Below are 20,940 nucleotides of genomic sequence, written 5' to 3' on the forward strand. Positions count from 1 at the left end.
ACAAAAACTCTAGGTTGTAATAAGCTACATGAGTTGAAAATTGCAATTTCCTAGGTTAAAATTTGTATAGATGCCTTCAATGCTTGCAGCAAGTTAGAAACTGATTTGCTTCAAGTGAGGACTTTTGGGTAGCAGCAAGAATTCTATTAGAAGTCTGTAGTGCGTTAATTACATCTACAGATGAGTATTTGTATACCACTTGTATTTCCTACTGAATCCAAGAGTTGTTACTCAGTCACTGGAAATAGGGTAGAACTTTTTGGCAGCAGTACAAAACCCAAAGACTGTTTGAGATAGCACTGTTTAGGTTCTTCAGCAAGCCATTCATTGCATAGGATATAATTAGGCACAGGCTTTTGATGGAAAATTGCCTCAGCTTTCAATTTTCCCCTCACTGCATTATTCCGAACATTTTAGTTTTTGCTGAGAATGAGATAGTCATCTTCACCAAATTTGTTTTAATAAGCTGTTGTATTTGTATGAGAAACCCTCAAAGACTGATAGAATACAGAACAGCAGTGGAAAAAATAATAGCTTCCATGAAATGAGGGTGACCTGCTTCCCTTCTCTCTGTCAGATGTTTTGGTTGGTTTGAAGGGAAATTTGCAGGCATACCTGTAGAGTGATTTTTAAATTGTGATCATTACCTCTCTGTGGCTGAAGAGTTCTGAAGCTGAGAGACTTCCAGGGCTACTGGCACTGCTCTTACTTACCATGCCTTGGTATATTTTATTATGTATGCTTGGTGTATTTTGTTATGTATTACCTACATACTTTTTGAGCCCATGTACACTCCTGTATAATTTGGTGCAACATTCACGGCTTTGGCAAAGAGAAGAGGTGCCTTTGTGTATTCCACCATGCATTTTCTAGTTCTCTTGCTGTTGATTTCATTCTTCTGTGCTTGGGACTGTTCTTCCTCTTGGCATCCAAAGGATGTTTTTCTACATCCTTTGCAGTTAGCTCTTGTGCCATTCTCATACCTTGTTACTCTCCCCATTTCTTACTCTCTTCCATTTTTAAAATAGGTTTAGACAACTCTTTTCTCCCCCTTGGCTCCACTTGCCATCACTGTCACCTCCATCAAATCTTCTCTTGGGAGTCATCCTCTTTTAGGCCCTCTCACTTTTGCCTTACAATTCTTCCCTGTTTGTCTTTGATTCCCACTTCCACACTGGTCTTTTGTACTTCTTGAGCTGCCACATTTTTTCATGCCCTTCTATTCATTTGTAATGTAGCCATGTTTCAGTTCTACGCAATAAACATTAATTAGCCTTCCTCTCACTTGTTAATCATTCACTTGGCCTTTCCATATCCACTCCAGTTTTAGGGGGTTTGCAAATGTGACCACACTCTGTTCTGGTGTCTCTCTTCTCTAATAGCTCCTCCTTTGTAGTTTCTGCAATCCTACAACCTTCAGTCTCCTTCTGTGATGATGTTTTGCACAGCCTTTTGCTCTTTTCCTTCCTCTTACTCATGAAGAAAAATACAAATTCATGTCTGTACTGAGGAGGCTTATTTCAGTCTCTCTCCTCCAACTGTACCTTTCTGCCTAAATTAAAATCTTAGCTGATGGAATTCATGGATTAGGCAATACTCAAGAAAAAAGTTGGAGCTGCTTGGCTACTTTCTTTCACGGTCACTCTGTGTATCACCACTTTCACTTCAGCCTATCCCTTAAGCATTGCCATGGTCACTTTCTGGTGCTTATCTAAATTCTTCCTAATTGTCCATTTGTCCTTTCATTTACCACACATGGCAAATGTGCTCTCTTCTTCCTGAAGGTTCTCCTCTAGGCTCTCCCTGTACCAGCATTCCCCAAGCCTCCTGCACATACATTATTACATTTTACTCAATTCCTCGAGTAAAACTACCTCAGCAATTAATCTTAATTTGGGTTGGATATTTTGCTTGGAAGTAGCTTTACATTATTTTAGACCTGAAAATTTGTTTCTTTCAATTAGTTGGCCTAAAAGATCTTGCCTCACATAAATCTTTCATGTTCTTCAATACTTGTCATTTCTAAGACATGCCTGTCATATTTTTTCATGTAGATAAGATTGTTATAGGGGATATTATAATTTTCTGTCTACTGGTGGATGGCTGCCAGTCTACCTCAGAATCTTTTTCAGTTTCCTCATTCAGGTTCCCCTTTGCAGCAATGCTTTTGGAAATACCAGAGGGCAGGTCTCTCTGCTGTGTCTGTGGCTCAAACCTTCCCCAGGCAGCTTGCTTCCTTGTCATTCATCAGTCTGGATTCTTCTGTTCTCTTGTGGCTTCTACTTAGCCCTTATACTTTTTGTGCAGCAGTTGTCTTTTGCAAAATTTTGTAGAAAGAGATTCATGGCTTAAAAAGGTTAATTCAACAGCAACAAAAACAATAATAAATGACCCTGTAATTCTGCAGGATCAGCCAGTGCTTTCTGATTTACTGGTTATTTGTTTTGAAATTTGAAGAAATATGAAACTCTTGCAGCTGCTACATAGGTCTGGAACAAAGGCACACAAGGTCTTGTTCTCACAAAAAGCAATTGAGTCACTGCCATGAGCAGCAATGCCTTTTCTGTTCCTTTTCCTCAGTTCATGTTGAACCACTAGAAGGAGTTAAAATAACTTGCACTGCCTGGAATTAATTTGATTCATATTTTTCTCCCTGTAAATATGCTGTTTTATATGCGTATTTTGTACAAGCATTTAGAGTACGTGACTTAAGCAGTACAGTGAAAACATAAAAATCATGTCGTTGGACAAGCACTTAATGCCACTGTAGCTCTTTGTTGTGTACTGAATACAAATCAGTTGTTCCAAGAAAAGAGCAGAACTAACCAGTTTACAGAATTACGTGACTTAAAAGGCTTCCCTTCTGATTATTTCATGTCAGTGCTGCTGTTGATCTGTTCCTTTTTGAAAAATGCCCATCACTAAGCAAAGAGTGATCTCCGCCTGCAGTCTCTGCTGAGAGCAGTGGTGGTGGTGGGACACTGCTGTGTCACAGCAGGGATGCAGCTCCCCTCAGGCTTGTGCAAAAGTGCTGCAAAGTGATACAGAGAAGATTCTCTCATGTAGGCACCGTCTCTGTGGACATATGCCAAGGTTCCCTGGAGAAGACGGATGTGGTGAAATGTTTGAACACAGTTAGTACTTCAGGGAATTACTTTCTGTACTTGAACTGACAGCCATGACTGCTGTGAACCTCAAAGTGGAGAGAAAGGAGGAGTGTAAAGACAGTCCAAGGGTTATGTGTTGAGAGTATAAGTTCAAAGACATTGTTCTGCACTGTAGTTTTTTAGTTGGGATTTTGATGGGTTTTTTGGTTTGTGGGTTTTGGGATTTTTGTTGTTGTTGTTGTTTTGTTGTTTTGTTTTGTTGTGTTTTGTTTTTCCTAGTGCTACCTACCTAGTAACTTAGTTTCTTTTCTGTTTTATTTTCTTGTGTGTAGCATTAATTGCATTTAAGGTAACGGTATAGTTGTTTTATCCTGATACTAGTCTTCCCTATTGCTAAAATCACATTGATAATTGTGGCTAATAACAACTTGAATAAACTTGTCTTTGCGATAAGTATTCTGCATGGGTTGTAGAAGAACAAATTAGAAAAGGAGAATTGTAAGACATATCCATTATAATTGAAATCCAAATATGTTAAAACAAAAGCTCTTTGAGTAGCTTTAGAACTTATTACCAATTTCTGTGAGTTTTGTGTTTTCCGTATTTCTGAACTGTGTTTGTAGCAGGAGCCATTTCCAGCACAAATTGCTTTGCTGTGGTTACACAGAAATTTAAATGTCAGAATATATGCATCAATGCTGGTTTGGAACACAGGCTTACCCATTCACTGACCATAAAATGTGGGGCATTTAGGAAAGCCAAGAAAGAATATTAAGTATTCTCATGCGCATTATGTGAGAGTGCTGGTAGAAGTAAGGTTCTGCTGGCTAAACGAGGCATATTGCATTGTTTGAGATCTCGGATGTCTTAAAGGAAGTAAAAAATGACTGCATGAAATTGAACCTTGATGTGGCTGCTAGTGATCGAGAATGGTGAATGAATAAAGATGAAGCAAGGAGTTATCTGTCCCTTCTAGTGGAAACCAAGAATGAAATTCCCTGAAGTGGTGTAAAAACCAAGAACTATGACCGACTCCTTCCAGAGCCCAAAGATCAGTGAGGTCATCTTAGTGCAAGGATCGTGTCTGGCTGACTAACCTGGAACCTTGGTTTCCCCAGTTTTTGGCTACTGACCTTTCTGGCCAGAGCCATGGAACACTGATGCACTTTAGATGGCATAGAGGGGAGCTGTGAGTTTTGGCATGGCTTGGACAGCGCTGTGTGTGTCAGTCTGCATGTAGTTTGCTCCACTGGCTCTCAGTTTTCAGTACAGGCTAAGGCTTTTGTGTTGATCGTCAAAGCAACTGTTGGATCAACACCCTAGCAACGTCAAAGGTTGTGTTCCATTTTTAAACTGCCAGAATTGCTGTGGGGCAATGTAGATGATGAAATATCAGAGCAATCATTCGTCAGCTGGGGACAGTATGTTAGGTTGGGGTACAGGCTATTAAAAAAACCAAAACCTGCGAGATGATCAGGTGAATCTAGAGTAAGATGTTTTAAAGGAAATGCTATAAAACCTTTCTGTATATATAAATGGCTTCCATCATAAACATGATGCCAAAGCAACTCCTGTTTTCATCTACAAAATAATTGTCAAAAGAAGAAAATTAGGAAAATTTAGAATGCTGTCAGATCTTACAAGGTATTTTATTTTAAATGTCCTCTTATATGAGCCATAATATGCTAAACTTTTAAAAGTTGTGTACCTGTGTTGCGTAATCTCCTAGCAATATTTAGAACTTACCTTTTCTTAACATTACAATCACAGGCACCACTTACTGGGAGAGACCATAGCAGCAAAAACTAAAGGGTGGCATAGCTCAAAAAGAACTGAGTATTGTGTGTGATGGACTCAAAATAAATGTGATCAAATCATAAACAAACCTTAGGAGTTTTGTTTCCAGCTAATTGAAAATATTTTCTCACTGTGCTTTGTAACATACTATGGACAGAACTGATAGTGCCTAAGCAATTATTTCTGCCCTCTCAACCTGGTTGCTAGAAACTAATAAATTGCTTAAGGCATCAAAGTGCAACTCTAGACAATTTAATTGGAGGGAAAAAAATCTTATTAAATTAGATATAAATTAAATACTGTAATAAATACATATTTTAGAAATGAAATCTTGGTAGATACAATATTTTTCTATGTACAGGTTTTCATGGTGTTTTTTTGGTTCTCCTTTTATTCTTCTGATGATTATAGTCAGATAATTGCCACCTGACTTCCTATTGCCGGGTAGAAATGAGATATCATTTTAGGTTTTTTTGAACATTCAAGTCCCTTGGTGTCTGAGGTACATAAGTTTCTTCATTTTAAGTTTCTTTTAGCCAGCCTAACTCATTTGCCTGAGTTCCATCAACTACTCAGACCTCTTTAAGAGGAGAGGAGAGGATGTTGTCATTACATCTTGTAACAAAGACAGAAGTTGAATTGGAGGTATTCTGTTGATAAACATGGCAAAAGCTCTAGAGGAGCCTGTCCTGTCTCTGTCAAGGGGTGCATGTTTTCAAAATGACCGCAGTAACATCCAATGTGATTGTTGACTTGGTACAATGTGGAATGTTGAAGGCAGCAAGGTTTCTAAAACTTCCAACGCAGAAATTTTGCTGAATTTTTCTAAACTGTTGAGTTTGCATAAGAAGACTCTCTTCTACAGAGGTAGACTGTGTGAATGCAAAAATGTTTGCATCTCAGTGTCATGTTCAAACTGAAAGTCTTTGTGCAAGTTTCTGTGGAACTAGAATTACAAAATACATGGGCTGGTGTAGTACAAAGAGAGAACTTGTCATCCCTGAGCTGAGTAAAAAGATGATTGCCACCCAATTCAGTTCTCGTGGCCAGCCTGATTTGATGTCTTTGATTTCAAGCATGGCAAGTTTCCTTCCACAGCCGGGCTTCACAATAAATACACACTCCAAAGTCTGTGCTCCATTGTAGCCAGCCTTAGACATAAAGTACAAACCATCAAAATCTTTTCTTATTTCTTTTGATGGCAATTGCCTTAGGACAAATCTTGTCCTGAGTCTGTAAATTGCATCCTAGTTGTGTCTGAAGAACTTTTGCACATGTCATTTTGAACTATGATTTTACTTCTTTTCTCCAGCTCTTGTAGTGAGAAATGTGAAGTCACAAGATTTCTTCTTTCTAACTGGCTGATAAAAATTCGAAGTGAAAGAGGAAGAGTAATGAGTTTCTGTTGTTCAGCTGTGGATGATAAATGTTCCTGCTCAGGTTCTTAACATTTTCAGGGTCTTGGAAATATTTTAATGAATATGTAAGCAGTGATACTTATAAGAAATACAACCTCATGATTCGTGATGAGTGAGAGAGGCCTCTTTGCCAATTATTTCTTTTGCTATAGCAAGCATTATATTTAACACTTCTCTGCATATTTTCTGCTGGAGAAAAATGAAATGGATGTGTAATTAAAGGGAGGGTTTGGTCTGTGTGTCATAATGGAGAATATGAATGAACAGCCCAAGTTTTAAAAGATGACTGCCAATAAATGTTAGTATTACAGAACTCTGTTGCATGGTGTCACACATACGTATTAAAAAATACATTGTTCCATACAGTAGCTTTGAATGCTACTTCTCTTTTTCAATATAAGATTGGTATGCACCATCTGTACCGAAAGAATTGGTTCAATTGGAAGGACAAGTAAAGTGCAAATATTTAATGTTGTAAGAAATTTAAATAAGCTATAATTTAATGCAGAATGATTTTCAAATAAAAAAAATCATTAGCAAAAAGGTGACCTTCAAAATAGTTTTCTGTGGCATTAGTAGTGCTCTGTAATATTGTACTAAGAGAGATGAGATTGAAGATTTTTTTTCTGAGCAAGAACTCTGCAAAACCAAAACCAACTTTCTTGTGAGCCTGAGAATCAACATGCTTTTGTGTTGGTGATTGTTACCTTGGGAAGCTTACAGTGCTGAAAAATCTGGCAATCCTTTTAGTCATTTTATACACCCAGCTATATAATTACTTTTACTGGTATTTAAAGTACAGTAATTTCACGATTATAAGCTGCACCATTTTGACTAAAATTTTGGGTTGAACCCGGAAGTGCAGCTTATAATCAGGTGCGGCCAAAATATGGGTGAAGTTCAGAAATTTACCAACCCAGAAGTGCGAGCCTGTAGCAGCCCCAAGTCGAGCCAGAGTCCACCCAGCCTCGGCGGCGGGGCAGCAGGACCGAACCTGCTCGGCCCCGAGCCGAGCCAGTAAACCCCGCGATCCCGCGATTCTGTTACTAATTGGCAACTTTGTGAAAGTTGCACACGGATCCTCACTGTGAATGAAAGTGCGGTTTATAATCCGTTGCGGCTTATATATGGACAGAGAACGAAACGTTGCCGACACCCGGAAGTGCAGCTTATAATCAGGTGTGGCTTACAATCGTGAAATTACTGTAGTAAAGAACAAAATGTGTGTTCAGTATGTTTTCCTCTGCCTTCTGATTGCAAATCTGGCTTTTGTCCCTTTCTTCTACTTGCTTTCAGTACACTGCAGAAGTGTCACTGATCAAGCAAGAATGAACTCTTGTAGTGGTGACTAATCTTACCCTTCACCAACTCATTGCCTTTCACTCAATCTATATGCAGATATAAAAGAGACCATTGATATGGTTTCTGTTTGGCTTTTTCTGTTAAATTTATTTTTATTGCAGGAAGGTATGTGCACATAAAGACTGTTCTTTAAAAACTTGGTGATAGAAATGGTGAAAAATCAAAACAAAAATTAACTTTAAATATATAATGATGTGCAGTTATTAATAGAATGAAAGATCATTTAAATGAGTACTGTTTTAGAAACTCAGCTGTGCACATGTTGATTAGATATATAAACAAAAGGTAGCAATGTCTTTAATTATAATTTCTTGGAATTTGTTCTTGCTTTCCAGCATAAATATGCATGGATCTAGGGTTCACATTGCTTAGAAATGCTTATAAGCTTTCTGTCTTCATTTCTGTGTGCATATACAGTTGTATGTGGCTTCCACTCTAGCTAGTTTCTTTGTGCCTACTAGCAAAAATTCACAAAAGTGGTGCCATCAGTTCAGGATTGAGTGGAGCAGAACCTGTATCTGTGAAATTAGTCAGCTTTTTTATATTATCCAGTACTTTTATGGAGCAGCATCTTCTGGGCTCTCTTTGTTAAGGAATTAGTGAGGCACTACCACACCCTGGGGAAATTTGCCAATGCCATCAGCCTATCCTGAGATGTGCTGTGGGGACAGAGGGAAGCTGAGTCCCAGAGGGGAGGAGTGAGGAGATCTGGGAAGATTCCTGAAGAACATCTATCTCTTGCGGAGGATGGTTTAAACTCCCTTAGAGTAGTTAATTCAGCTTAAGCAGCTTTTTGGTTTTTAACTGCAAGGACACCCAGATGAGTTTTAAATCAGACTATTTCATTAAATTCACCTACAGCAGTGATTTATGTGTCCACATGTGAGTATCTCTTTGCCAGTGTGTTTCTGAGGAACAGTAAAGCTGCATATTACTTAGACACTTGCTCTCAGATGGCTTTTGATTAGTTGCTGCCCACATCTCTCCTAGATTTTGTAGATTTAAGATTACAATATTGGAAAGTAGAATTTGAACATAAATCCTTGTGCTTCCTTTTTTAATAATGTTTCGTCAACCTTGGAGGAGAGCACTGATGATGACAGAAATTATTCTCTTTTCCTGGCTGTAATACTGGTGGTGTTTGACTGCATTTGGGGGCAGTCGTTTTTGTTACAGCCTCTCTGTTAATAGGGTTCTGACAAGTAACATGGACTTGTTTGCTTGTCTTGTAACTCTCCGTTTGTCACCTCACAGGCTGAAGAGGAAACAGTGGCCTTTCTTGCTCACAGTGGAAGTGAAGACGAGTTTGATCCAAGCACTCTCCCAGATCCTGATAAATACAAGGACTCTGATGTAGAGCAAGATTCAGAAAGTGAAGACAACTATAGGTATGCACCATCTTCCATGTTGATTTTAAAATTATGGTTTTTATAAACTGTTTTGTTTACATCTTAGGAATTCATCTTGCAGTTCTCATGGGACTTACTATTTGACATTTAAGTTTGTATGTAAAGTGCTTGAACGGAAGCCTGAGCTAAAGGCTATTATTTTCTTTTGTGAAGTTGTAGAAGAATGATTTCTTGAGTCAGTATTGAAAGGATCTTGGTGAGACTGTTTCACATGCAAAACCCTCTCTGGATGCCCAGTGCCCACCAAAGCCACTCTATCACTGACCTTACCTGAGGAGGGGAGAGAAAATGTAGTGAACAGCTCAGGGGTTGAGATAACACCAGGAGAGATTCCTCACCAGCTACAGTCATGGGTGAAACAGACTTGACTTGTGAAAAAAATGAATTTATTTATTACCAATCACATGACAGTAGGGTAATGAGAAATAAACCCAAATCTTAAAACATCTTCTCTCCACATCTGTCTTCTTGCCAGGATTAGCTTACAATTTTTTTCTATATCCTCATCCTCATCATCAGAGAAGGATGGGGAATGGAGGTTGCAGCCAGTTCATCATGTGTTGTTTCTGCCACTCCATTCTCTTCAAGGGAGGATCCTTTCCCTGCTCCCATGTGAGATCTCTCCCACAGGGGACTTCTTCCACAGTCTTCTTCAACTCTTTCCTGTGGGCTGCAATTCTTCATGAACTATGCCAGTGTGGGTCAATTCCATGCATACAGTCATTCAGGAACAGGTTCCTCCAGTGTGCACTCAAGTCCTGCCAGCAAATGTGAATGTGCTCCAGTGTGGATTCCTCTCTCCAGGGGGCCACAGGTCCTGTCAGAAATCTGCTCTAGCATGGGCTTCCCAAGGGATCACAGCCTTCTGGGGCTCCATGGGCTGCAGGGGCACAGCTGCCTCACCATGGTCTGCACCATGGGCTGTGGGGGAGTCTCTGCTCTAGCACCTCCTTGCGCAGTTTTTTTCTCCTCTTCTTAACTATGCTATCCCAGATGCATTCCCACTATCACTGACGGGCTCAGCCTTTGCCAGTGGTGGGTCTGTCCTGTTTCAGACATGCATTTTTCTTCTGTCACATTTCAGGGTAGAAAAAATGTTGAAATAATTTAAGGATTTGATGATCCCTGTGATGTATTAAATAAATTTGTGCCAGGTAAAACTTGATAAGTTCTAAGAGTCAGTGTTGTTCGGACTCTTCAAGGCTCAAGTGAAGTGGACTCTGAGATGAAGTAAATATATAATAATAAATTAATTCAAAACAGTGTTTATAATTGTATGAACCAGAAGAATTTGTTTCATGTAGTTTAATAGAAAAGCACAGAGTGGGAATGAGGATCTGTAGTTGATGCCTACTGTAATGTTTTTGAAAGCAAAACCAGTGAGAGTCTCCAAGTCAGAAACACAATTTAATATGGGGAAAAAAAGTAAAATGCATGCAATAGTACAAAACAAAACTGCTGACAGAATCAGAATACAGCCTCACACCCCACTAGTTAGCCTGGTGGTAGCAGTACAGATGAAGAGGTCTTTTTGAAGTAGTGATCCTGTAGGAAAGGTCTGGTAGCTCTTGTTCTCTGGAAACCAGTGGGTAAGGGCTGCTTTGGTGTTTCAAATCTCAGTTTTTATCTAGGTAGGAAATGTTTGGCTCCCCTCCCTGGGTGGAGCATCTCCCAGTGGGATGATATAATTTTACCAGTCATGCAGTGAGACTCAATGGCCCATTAACAGAAGATATCTTCCTGGAGGAAGGGTGGGAAAGATAAAGAACAATGCCCCATCTGTTTTTTAACAGATGGCCCATTAGCAGAGGATATCTCCCGCAGAGATAAGAATCACTGCCCTACCTGGTTTCAGCAGATGGTGATAGAATAGATACTTTTGGGCATATCTTTACATTGTAACCTAGAAGACCTGCATACTGTGGAAAGATGGAGGGATACCACATGAGGTCCTCTGTGGTTCACTGCAACAAGAAGGCCATTTGTGTTTCTGACAAACAATGTATCACGTAACAGATTGATAAGGATGATCTTGACACTTAGATGGGAGCATAGATGTCTATGTTCATAAAGCTCTTGCTTTTCTCATCTGAATTGGGTGAATCCTAGGGGCTAGATTGTCCTTACCCGTGTGTCGCTTCGTGTTGTGGAGTCAGTATGCAGGACTGGGTGTGGGACATGTATTTAAGGACTAGATAGCCCTAAGTTAACAGGCTGGTGGCCATGTCCCCTGGAGCCTATTCACCAGTGAATGTCAATAGAACTGACAAGGATGGGGAAAAGCATCTGCTTTTTCTGAGCAGCAGTAAATCGCTCCTTCTTTGTGCAAGGGGGAGTGTGTATTCATACGTCACATTTTGTATTGATCCTTTCCTCAGAATGTCAACTAGACTCAAGATTAGCTGTGCTTTAAGAATAAAAGTTGACAGAGATGGACAGATTTTTGGCAGTGGTAGTAAGTGCAGACTTTTGTTGGATCAGTGTCTGATCTGGCCCCCCTAGAGTCAGGTAATGTGCTCTTAAGGAGAAAAAGTACTCAAAGAAAGTTAAGGTCTTTGGTCATTTTCCCTTCCTGTGGAGTAGATTAGGAAAGAAAGAATATGCACTAAAGGAAACTGTGGAGATTTCCTTTAGAGTATCTCTAGACATACCTACATTGAGCATCAAAACTGCCTTTGGGGCTGGAGAACAGACCACCACACATGTTGAAGAAATGTGGTTTCATCAACACTGCTTAGTGGAAACAGTCCTTGGCCTGTCCTACTGCACCAAAATGCTGAGACATTGCCCAGAAGAGCTTTAGCTGGCACCATCTGAAGTCGCAGTAGTTGTGGAAAATCACGCGCCAATACTGGTGCCTGCACTGTGGCCAAATCCATTTAGCCTGTAACAACATGACTGATACTCCCTGGGCAGGCCATGGCCAGCACAGGATTATCCATCACGTGCTGCACTGTCACTGGAGTCATCAATGGTGCTGGCCTTCCAACACACCCTGCTCAGGCACTCTTAGAAATATAAACGCTGTTTGCAGCTGCTCCAAAGTCAGCTTTGATGCTCAGTGTAAGTATGTCTGGTGAGGTGCTCTGAGCTTTTGAGCAGGCTTTTGAGAAAGAGCAAGACACAGTGAAGGAAATTAATTTGAGACTGTTAAATCAACACTCATGCCTCATGCAGCTCTCTTAGAATTGCTATTGAATTGTGTGATGAGTTGCATTTGAGGCTGGGAAATATTGACGTGATGAATGTAACAAAAACAAATCAACTGAGAGTAGCAGACAGTAAAATTGGGCTTTGAGATTAGAAAACACAACTCTATTCTGTTTTATATTTCCAAAATCCAGAGATTTTGCTCAAAGAGTTGGATTAAAATAGAAATGTATTAAGGTATTCTCGCTGCTTCTTACTTTAAGGGGGGAAGAATGCTTCTAGAAGGGATAATTCATACTAAGTGTGAGACCTAGGGTGTCTTCCTTCAAGAGTCTTTAAAAATAGACCCTCTGTCCATGGTTTCAGAATTCAAAACCATTGTTAATTTTCTCTCTGTCCTCCCACAGTTTTTTTTTTTAACTAGGGGAGCTGTACAAATCAGGAGTTAAATTTGCCTTAGCATAAAAATTCCCTTCCAGCCATACCTCTACAAGCAGAGTAATTAATGACTTCAAGCATGTAATATGAGATTAATTTTTGTATATCTAGCAACATTCATCATATTTGGTTTAAGGCTATCAAATGTAAATTGTTAATGAGGTGAAAAATCTAAGAATATAGAACAGGGTGAAAGGAAAAGCAGCTGGATTTCTTAAATATTCATTTTGCAGTCAGATTGAGTTTTTGGTATTTCTAATTCCTCAACCTCTTTAAATAAAAATGTTGAGGAAGAACAAAGTTCCGTTTGACCTCATCATTATCTTCTTTAAATCTTTAATGGGTGTGACTGATCACATTAACTTCTAGATCAGTATGAAGAAGAATTTGGATATGAGGGCAAATATCTTAGTTCTGGTACTGCTTTGTTTGTCACTTCATGGACATCACCAGGTGACAAGTGTGCAAGTTAGTAGTCAGTGCTACTGTTGTGTGCCTTCCTTTATTTATGAAAATTATAGACAAATTGCAGTTTCTTACAGCAGGATGCTGATGTTGACCTACTAGGTTTTAGGTCATTCTTGATAAGGTTGACATTACATTGTCTTTTGAGACGATTTATCAGCAAATCATGGTGCTTCTTCTAAAATGGATTATTCAGGTCATATCTTTGCGAAGGGCAGGACTTAATGTTGTGATGGCCAGAAAAGCACCATAGGAGAGACATTATTAAAGGTCGCAGTTTAGAAGCCTTGATCATTCTGATTAGCTGCAAAATTGGACATTGAGGTATTGAATTGCTCTTGATAGAGGCTTATGTATTCCATTTTAAAGGTGTTTTGATTTATATCAGTGGAATGGCCAGTAAGGGAATCATAGAATCATTTAGGGTGAAAAGGACCTTTAACATCAGAGTGTTAACCCAGCACTGCCAAGCCCCACTAAACCATGTCCTTATACCTCCAGGAATGGTGACTTCATCACCTGCCTGGGAAAGCTGTTCCAGGGCTTTACAGCAACCTTTTTGGTGAAGAAATATTTCCCATTATTCAATCTAAACTTCTACTGGTACAACTTGAGGCCACTTCCTCTTGTCTCTGTGACTTGTTACCTGGACAACCCCCTCCCCACCTGGCCACCCCCTCCCATCAGGCAGCTGTAGAGTGATGAGGTCCCCCCTGAGCCTCCTTTTCTCCAGGCTGAACACCCCCAGCTCCCTCAGCTGCCCCTCACAGCACTTGCGCCCCAGACCCTTCCCCAGCTCCGTTGCCTTCTCTGGACACGCTCCAGCCCCTCAATGTCTTTCTTGCATTGAGGGGCCCAGAACCGAGCACAGGATTGGAGCTGTGGCCTCAGCAGTGCCCAGCACAGGGGGAGGTCACTGCCCTGCTCCTGCTGGCCACACCATTGCTGATCCAGGCCAGGATGACATTGGCCTTCTTGGTCACACCCTGGATCATGCTTAGTCACTGTTGACCAGCACTCCCAGGTACTTTTCTGCCAGGCAGCTTTCCAGCTACTGCCCCCAGCCTGTAGCACTGCCTGGGGTCATTGTGACTCAAGTGCAGGACCTGGCACTTGGCCTTGTTGAACCTCCTAGAGGTGGCCTTGGCCCATTGATCCAGCCTGTCCAGGTCTAGAAAAAAACATAGCACAATGTATTTTAATTACCATTTTTATGTGCTGTAGCATTCTGACAGCAAGTAAGGAAGAAGCTGCACTGAGCTTTATGGAAGGGACTGCAGTAATTAATCTTCATTAGGATTGCTGCCGTGGCCTTCTGAATTAAAATTTTTACATGGAAAAAGTTTTGGACCCAGCATGTTTGATTAGCAAAATGCCAATATTTATGGGATAAATTATTCTTAACTTTTCTGAACTGTATTTTACTTGCAGATTCATTCATTATTCCTGTGCATTTCTTTGGGAAAGAGCTTGTGTGCTTTATTGTAGCCTGAAAACTTGACTCATGGCCTGTAGTTCAGTGGCAGGGGCGTTTGTTTCCAGAGGAATGCTGGTAAACCTATACTCCAAAGCATTCTCTGATAAGTGCCTGTCTAGAGATCTTGCCAGGACCATGTTGTTTAACAGCTACTTGGCTGTATGACTGCACATTTCAAGTGGCTGATTCTCAAGCATTTAAAATCTAAACCTTACAGCTTGTTAAGACATTGCTTAAAGCCCAGAGGAGAGATAAATACTTACAATTAATGATTTCTATTTTTCCCTGTTATTACCTGAAAACATACATGTGAGTTTATTTTGCAGTAGCTTAAAATTAGAGTTTCTTGCTGTATAGCTATCAGGGTCATAGTTGGATCCTGTTTCCCAGACTATATTCAGATATTCTGGAGTTTGTTTTAGGGACAGGATTCATAAACTATACTTTAATGTTTGAATAATAAATACTATCTACCAAATGACAGCATAGGTGTTACAGCTGTGCAAATGGTGGCCACAGAAATTACTGTGCCTGTTCATAAGTTGGCTGTTGGTAGCTCCTCACCTGTGTAAACACAAAGTAATTCCTTTCATTAGGCAGCCTCAGAGAGCATAGATTGTTCAGGCTGCTGAAAAGCTAAATTTCACCAGATGGTAAAAGGAAGGAATTGTAAACCAGATGCATGTGCCACTTTTGAAATTATATTAGTAAAAGAACAAAAGGATGCACAGGTCTTGGTTTGGATCTGAATTGGGAATTACTTTCTAACTGAGTTATTCTGCTAGAAAATAATTTGCCTTAGCAGAACTTCGTTTTGGCTATTCGTGAACATTAGCTGGTAGTACATCAGTTTGTGTGTTTGTGAGGAATGAGAGGCCATTTATGTCCATGGGAAATGATAAAAATACTGGCTCTTCAGGGTGACAGGCCTTCAGTTAATGGAGACTGAGGAGGAATTAATTTGACAGTAAGTGCAGAAGTATATTCCCATATAGCTGCTTTTGCACACTCCTTTCATTTGTAGAGCTGAGAGTTATGCATGTTACAACTCCTCCAAAGAGCTTCCTGTCCATACAGCTAAGGAAAAGTGCCCTGAATGAGCACAGGGTATCTCTGGGCATGATGATACCACACATTCTTCATCTCCCTTTTAAAATTGCCACTATCACCTTTTGTAAAAGCTACAACTCTCCTACTGCTCCTTCAGAGTAGTACAGCCCTTTTCCACACCACCCAAACCAGTGAAAATCCATCCTGGAGGAACAGGGATGGGGGTTGGACTTGCTGTTCTTCAAAGGTGCCTTTTAACCCAAATCGTTCTGTGGATAATCAGTCTGTCTTGCTTCTGCATCTCAAAATTAGGAACATCTTATTCATACATTTCCCGTGATTCTCTGTTTACCTTCTGAAGCTGTTGTTATCAAATACTGTTTTGCATCTACTTTTTGTGCATCATGAAAACGCAACTATTTAGCTCCCTTCATTGCTTGTTGGTTTTGCTGCTGCTGCTTCCTGTGTTTTATATTCCTCTTTATTCACCTTTCCAGTTCACAGCCCAGCTGGGGTCAAATTAATGTGAAAATACACTTGCCTGTGTGTAGATGCATCTTTTGTTTACACTGCTGATCAAGTTACACAATCCATCAGTAATAGTAAGAAGCAGTTTGACTCAGCAGAATCATCCCACAAAACTTATGATGAAAATTAATCATAATTGTGTTGATGTGCTTTTGTTTGTGGAAAAAAATTGAGGAATCTCACAGTTTAGTTCCTTCTGAATGTGTTTTATATTTAAATATTTTACCTTATAGATATATAGGCCTATGGGCCTCTGAAACTCTGAAAGTAATTATAATTTTTGGTGTTTAAAGTCTGCTATTTCATGGCTTGTAGGTATAAATGCATAGCTTGTGAGGTTTCTGCAGTGTTTTAATTGCTGAGATGTTTTTAACTAATGTCCTAGATGAAGCATTAGTCAATTATGAATGCAAACTGGGCTTCAGAGTCCGTTCAAAGACTGGAAATAATTGGCTCTTTTGCAAACAAGCTAAAATACTTTTACTTAATGAGGCCTTTCTTGTGCTTTTAAAGTGAGCCCCTACAGTCTGTCCTGATCAAAGTGAACACCATGAGACTCCAGCCCAGACCCACACTGTCCACTAGGAAAAGTGAGAATTCTTTATGCTTCAGTATATTTTCATATACTGTCAGTATAGCTCCAGCATTTATGGAATACCTTAAGCACTACAGAGAGAAGAAATATGAGCATCCTCTCCCCTGAAAAGGAATTTAAAAAATGTTGGTAGAGAGCCCTGAAGAGCCACCCCCATGCAAATGACAGCTCAAAGCCAGCAAAGTTGCTATATCCTGTGAATTATAGGAAGAGTGAGTATTTGGAGCAGTTATTATCTATTAATGGAATCACTGAATATTTTTGGTTGGAAGGGGTCTTCTGGATCGTCTAGGTCCAACAGTCCCTGCCATGGGCAAGGACACCTTTCACTAGACCACATTTCTTCACTATGTTTCTCTTGGGTAGGCAGGGAAGAACAATATAAAGGCAGAGTATTTAATTTGCCTTAATGTGGAAACACAGGGTGTTTCTCGAGGATTTCCCTCCCTCCTCTGGGCTGTAATGAGTAGGCAGGAGGTTGTTCTATGAAAGGTGGGATGGACCAGAGAGGGAGACAAGTCATACTTGTTGCAGCCCACCAGCACAAGCCTGTCAGATCTCCTGTAGTAATTCCTTCATCTCTATAGAGGGGCAGCCAGGAAGCGCAGTGTACAAGCTGCATTGTGCTGCTCATCCCTCTCAGAGAGCATTTGGGAACTTGCTGAAAACTGCCATGTTTGGGGTTAGTGTTTGGGTTAGGCTGGTTTCCAGTGAGTGGTGAAACCAGCATTTCACAGACTGTTAACTAATTCTATTAATGGAAAAAATAAGGTGAGCAACTGGAGGTGGGTTGAATTGGGCACTGGGTTCCTTTGCTGTGTTGATTCTAAGAACAGTATTCCTCAATTAGAGCTATTTATTGTAACAGCTGTTTCTAATTGTGAAGTGTCTAAACAGTATTTCTGAACGGAACATTTCACAAGCATATTACATTTACACTTAAGCAATTATGAAAATGATGGATATGAAAAAATTCTTGTTGAAACATTTTTTGTAAGTAAACTGAATTTTCTGAGTAGAAATTTGATGAATTTTAATTGAAAATCTGAATTTAACCAACTTTTTAGAAAAGCCTTAACTCAGTTTTTAAGTTCCATTTCTATTTTTGTTATATTTTTAAAAATACAAACATGAAAAGCTGAGAATGCTGTTTTATTCCAGTTAGCTTGTTTGTATGGTACAGTTTGGGGTGTGGGGGTTTAGATTTTACTGGGTTTGGGGTATGAATTCTACTCTACAGCATACAACAACCAGCTCTCCATAATGTGGTTCACAGATATATCTTAGAATAGATTTTATTAGATTGTGTTAGACTTAGATAAGATTTATAGCATTTTTTCTATGTTTTGGACAAAAAACACACTAAGATACATGAAAGCTCTGTCTTTCCTCCCATTGTTGTCATGTGGCCATGTGGTAGAAGCCAGGGTGATAAAACAGATTGGCAGCTGTTTCATCTAAATTGAAGGCTGCAAAAGGCAGTTCATTCAAGTCTTAAAAACAAAAATAAAAGAAAAAACAGCAGAAGAAATAGGAATTCACCAGGGAAAATTACTGGGTTTGGGCTTTTCCTATTCCTCTCATGGCAAAGAGGTGTTTAGTAGCTTCCAAGGGAAATGTTTGAAAGAAGGGGAAAGAGTGATCGAATGAGATAGTCCCAGATCAAAATTGTATTAAGTGTCGTATTTGCCAGTGAAAAAACAGTTCTTGTATTTTTATTTTTGGTGCATATTTATCATAGGCAAGATCTTGAATTCATATCAGGGTCCTCTGACACATTGCTAAATCAGTTTTGTCAAGTTGTCTGTTGCTGTATTAGGCAGCAAATATTAGATAAGACTTATAGCAATATCCTGATACACTATAATCAATTTAGACAGCAGAACATCCACCACCACCTCGGTCTGAGAGCAGCTCTAATTTAGATATTCCAAGTTCATCAGCTCCCATTGCTTCACCCTTCTGAATTGTAATTTTGTTTGCTCTTATCTTGACACAAATTTGCCATGTTTAAAAGGAATTGTTAGATTACATGATGATATTGATTACCACAGTTGTTAAAAAGACTAATTGATTTTTTTCTGCAGTGAACTTGAGGAGAAGATGGGAAGAAAGAAGAGAAGCTATAACAACAGTACCACAGTGGAAGAAATGCCACTGAAAAGAAAGAAGATGCAATTCAGCCAAGAGGAGGACCCCTGTTTGCCATTAGACACTGGGCTTTCTCTGGCAGAGGATGAAGAGCTTGTACTGCATCTGCTCAACAGTCACAACTAATTATTTTTCTGCAGGTTTTCTACTCTGGGACATTTCCACAATTTTGTCAGTAGTTTACACAAAATGAGTTTGGCATCTGGGCAGCTGGGTACCAGTGAATGTAGATAAATGAGTTCCACGTGCAATGGGATTGCCTTAGATTGGCTCAGAGGTTATAGGCAACATTTAGTTTGATTTACAAGGCTTTCTAAATGAACTTTTCAACCTAAATCCCCAGGTATCATTTTGCAGTAGCATGTTCATAATTTAAATCTCCAAGTTTTGAAACAATTACCTTCTTTTATTTTCATCTTGCTTTAAATGAGAACAGGATATTCCTTTTTTGACTATGCCAGGTTTGTTATTTTGGAAGATATATGTGTACTAAAATTTTTAAGGAAGAAATACTGTTGGCAGCTCAGATCATATTACTTAAAAATAAAGTATGTACTTTCTTCTATGTATAAGGCATCTGTTTTAAGAATATTTTAATAAAAAATTCTAGAGCCTTGATGTAAACTTAATGGTGTCTTTCAGCTTTGTTATGAAAGCATGTATTTATCCGTCAGGTATAATTTTTGTTATGATTCTGTCGCTGGTGTTAGGCAATTCAGAAAACAACTTCTAGAAGCTAAAACAGTCTTGTATTTGAATCCCATATGAATGAGAACACATTGTCTCATAGTTGTATCTGTTTGGTCTTTCCATATGAACATATTAAATACTCCTTTTTTGTCAGTATCAATTTTTTTGTCATAGGAATCTATCATCACCTATTCAGTACAACCCTTTATTCCTCTCCCTATACTCTATGCTGTCCTTTAGCTCAGTTACCCAAAACTGAAAATATACTGTAAATTCTTGCCTCCAAATGTTTCTTCCACTGTTCTGCCAGCAGGCACGGTATCATAAAAACTATTATAGGCAGAGCACATCTGCCATCTGTTCCTTCCTGACAATGTGGAATAAGAAGAAATGACTGAGTTTCACAAACAGCTAAACATGAAAGATGGGACCTGCTTGGCAGCTGATGCACAGTGTTTGTTTAGTCTACAGTGCCACAGCAGGCCTGGAAAGTGTTGTGATCTGGGACCAGCATCACTGATGAATCTGTTAATGAAGAAGGATCTGCTGTGGGGCTGCTGTGACTGGTGCACGTGTCCCATGTGCCATCCTGTGAATGGCTGCAGTGAATGTAATGAGCAGCCTTAGCAACTATCTATCTGTGCTGGGATAGCAGAGCTCCTGCTCCTGTAGCTGTGGAGGAAGGCAGAAAACTGCAGTGCAGAGAGCTCCACCAGCAGAAAGCTGCTCAAAGATGATCTGGATATGGGTGACAATATATACAGTGGTGTGTATTTCTTTGAGATATTCACAGATTAATAGTGTGCTTGGTAGGGTTCTCTTACAGCACCTGATGTCTCTCAAATCAAAGCTTTGCTCTAAGAAGCATGAACAGTAGTTGTTGAGGCAGGCAAGTAAAAAACCAAAAGACTTACTGTTTCTGACTAGAATATTCTTATTTCTATACTGAAGTGAGACAGAAATGTTCTTACCTACTGAACAGTAAGACTAAAAGACTAAAAATTAAATTATACATGTTGGAAGGATTCTGAGGCACTTCTTGTGATGATTTTTTAATTATCTGCATTAAAATAATTGTTCAAGTGCCTTTATTATTTTTGGATAGTGAAGTTTCTAATGTCTTTGTGTTGTTTGATACAAAGCCAGCACTTCTTGAATCCTTACGAAGTTTGCCCATCTACTTCAAATGTGTCCGTCCTTGAGGGTATGGTGTGTATATAAAGAATGAAGCCATGTGGAAAAGAAGAGGGAAGGGGCTTAAGGCAGAGGCTCCCTGCCACGACTGTATGTAAGAACAGATAAC

The 20,940-nt window shown here is 39.5% G+C and overlaps 1 protein-coding gene across 1 annotated transcript in view; it reads left to right on the forward strand.

The window, feature by feature from the left end:
* The window catches only part of DDX10 (DEAD-box helicase 10), a 169,536-nt gene extending 149,757 nt beyond the window's left edge, over positions 1–19,779 (forward strand). The window contains exons 17-18 of the mRNA XM_033053165.2: positions 8,939–9,072; positions 18,884–19,779. Coding sequence (XP_032909056.1) covers positions 8,939–9,072; positions 18,884–19,073 — 324 coding nt within the window. The 3' untranslated portion in view covers positions 19,074–19,779. The remainder of the gene's footprint in view (positions 1–8,938; positions 9,073–18,883) is intronic.
* Positions 19,780–20,940: the final 1,161 nt, after the last annotated feature.

Source organism: Catharus ustulatus, chromosome 2, assembly GCF_009819885.2.
Source record: "Catharus ustulatus isolate bCatUst1 chromosome 2, bCatUst1.pri.v2, whole genome shotgun sequence".
Lineage (NCBI taxonomy): Eukaryota > Metazoa > Chordata > Aves > Passeriformes > Turdidae > Catharus > Catharus ustulatus.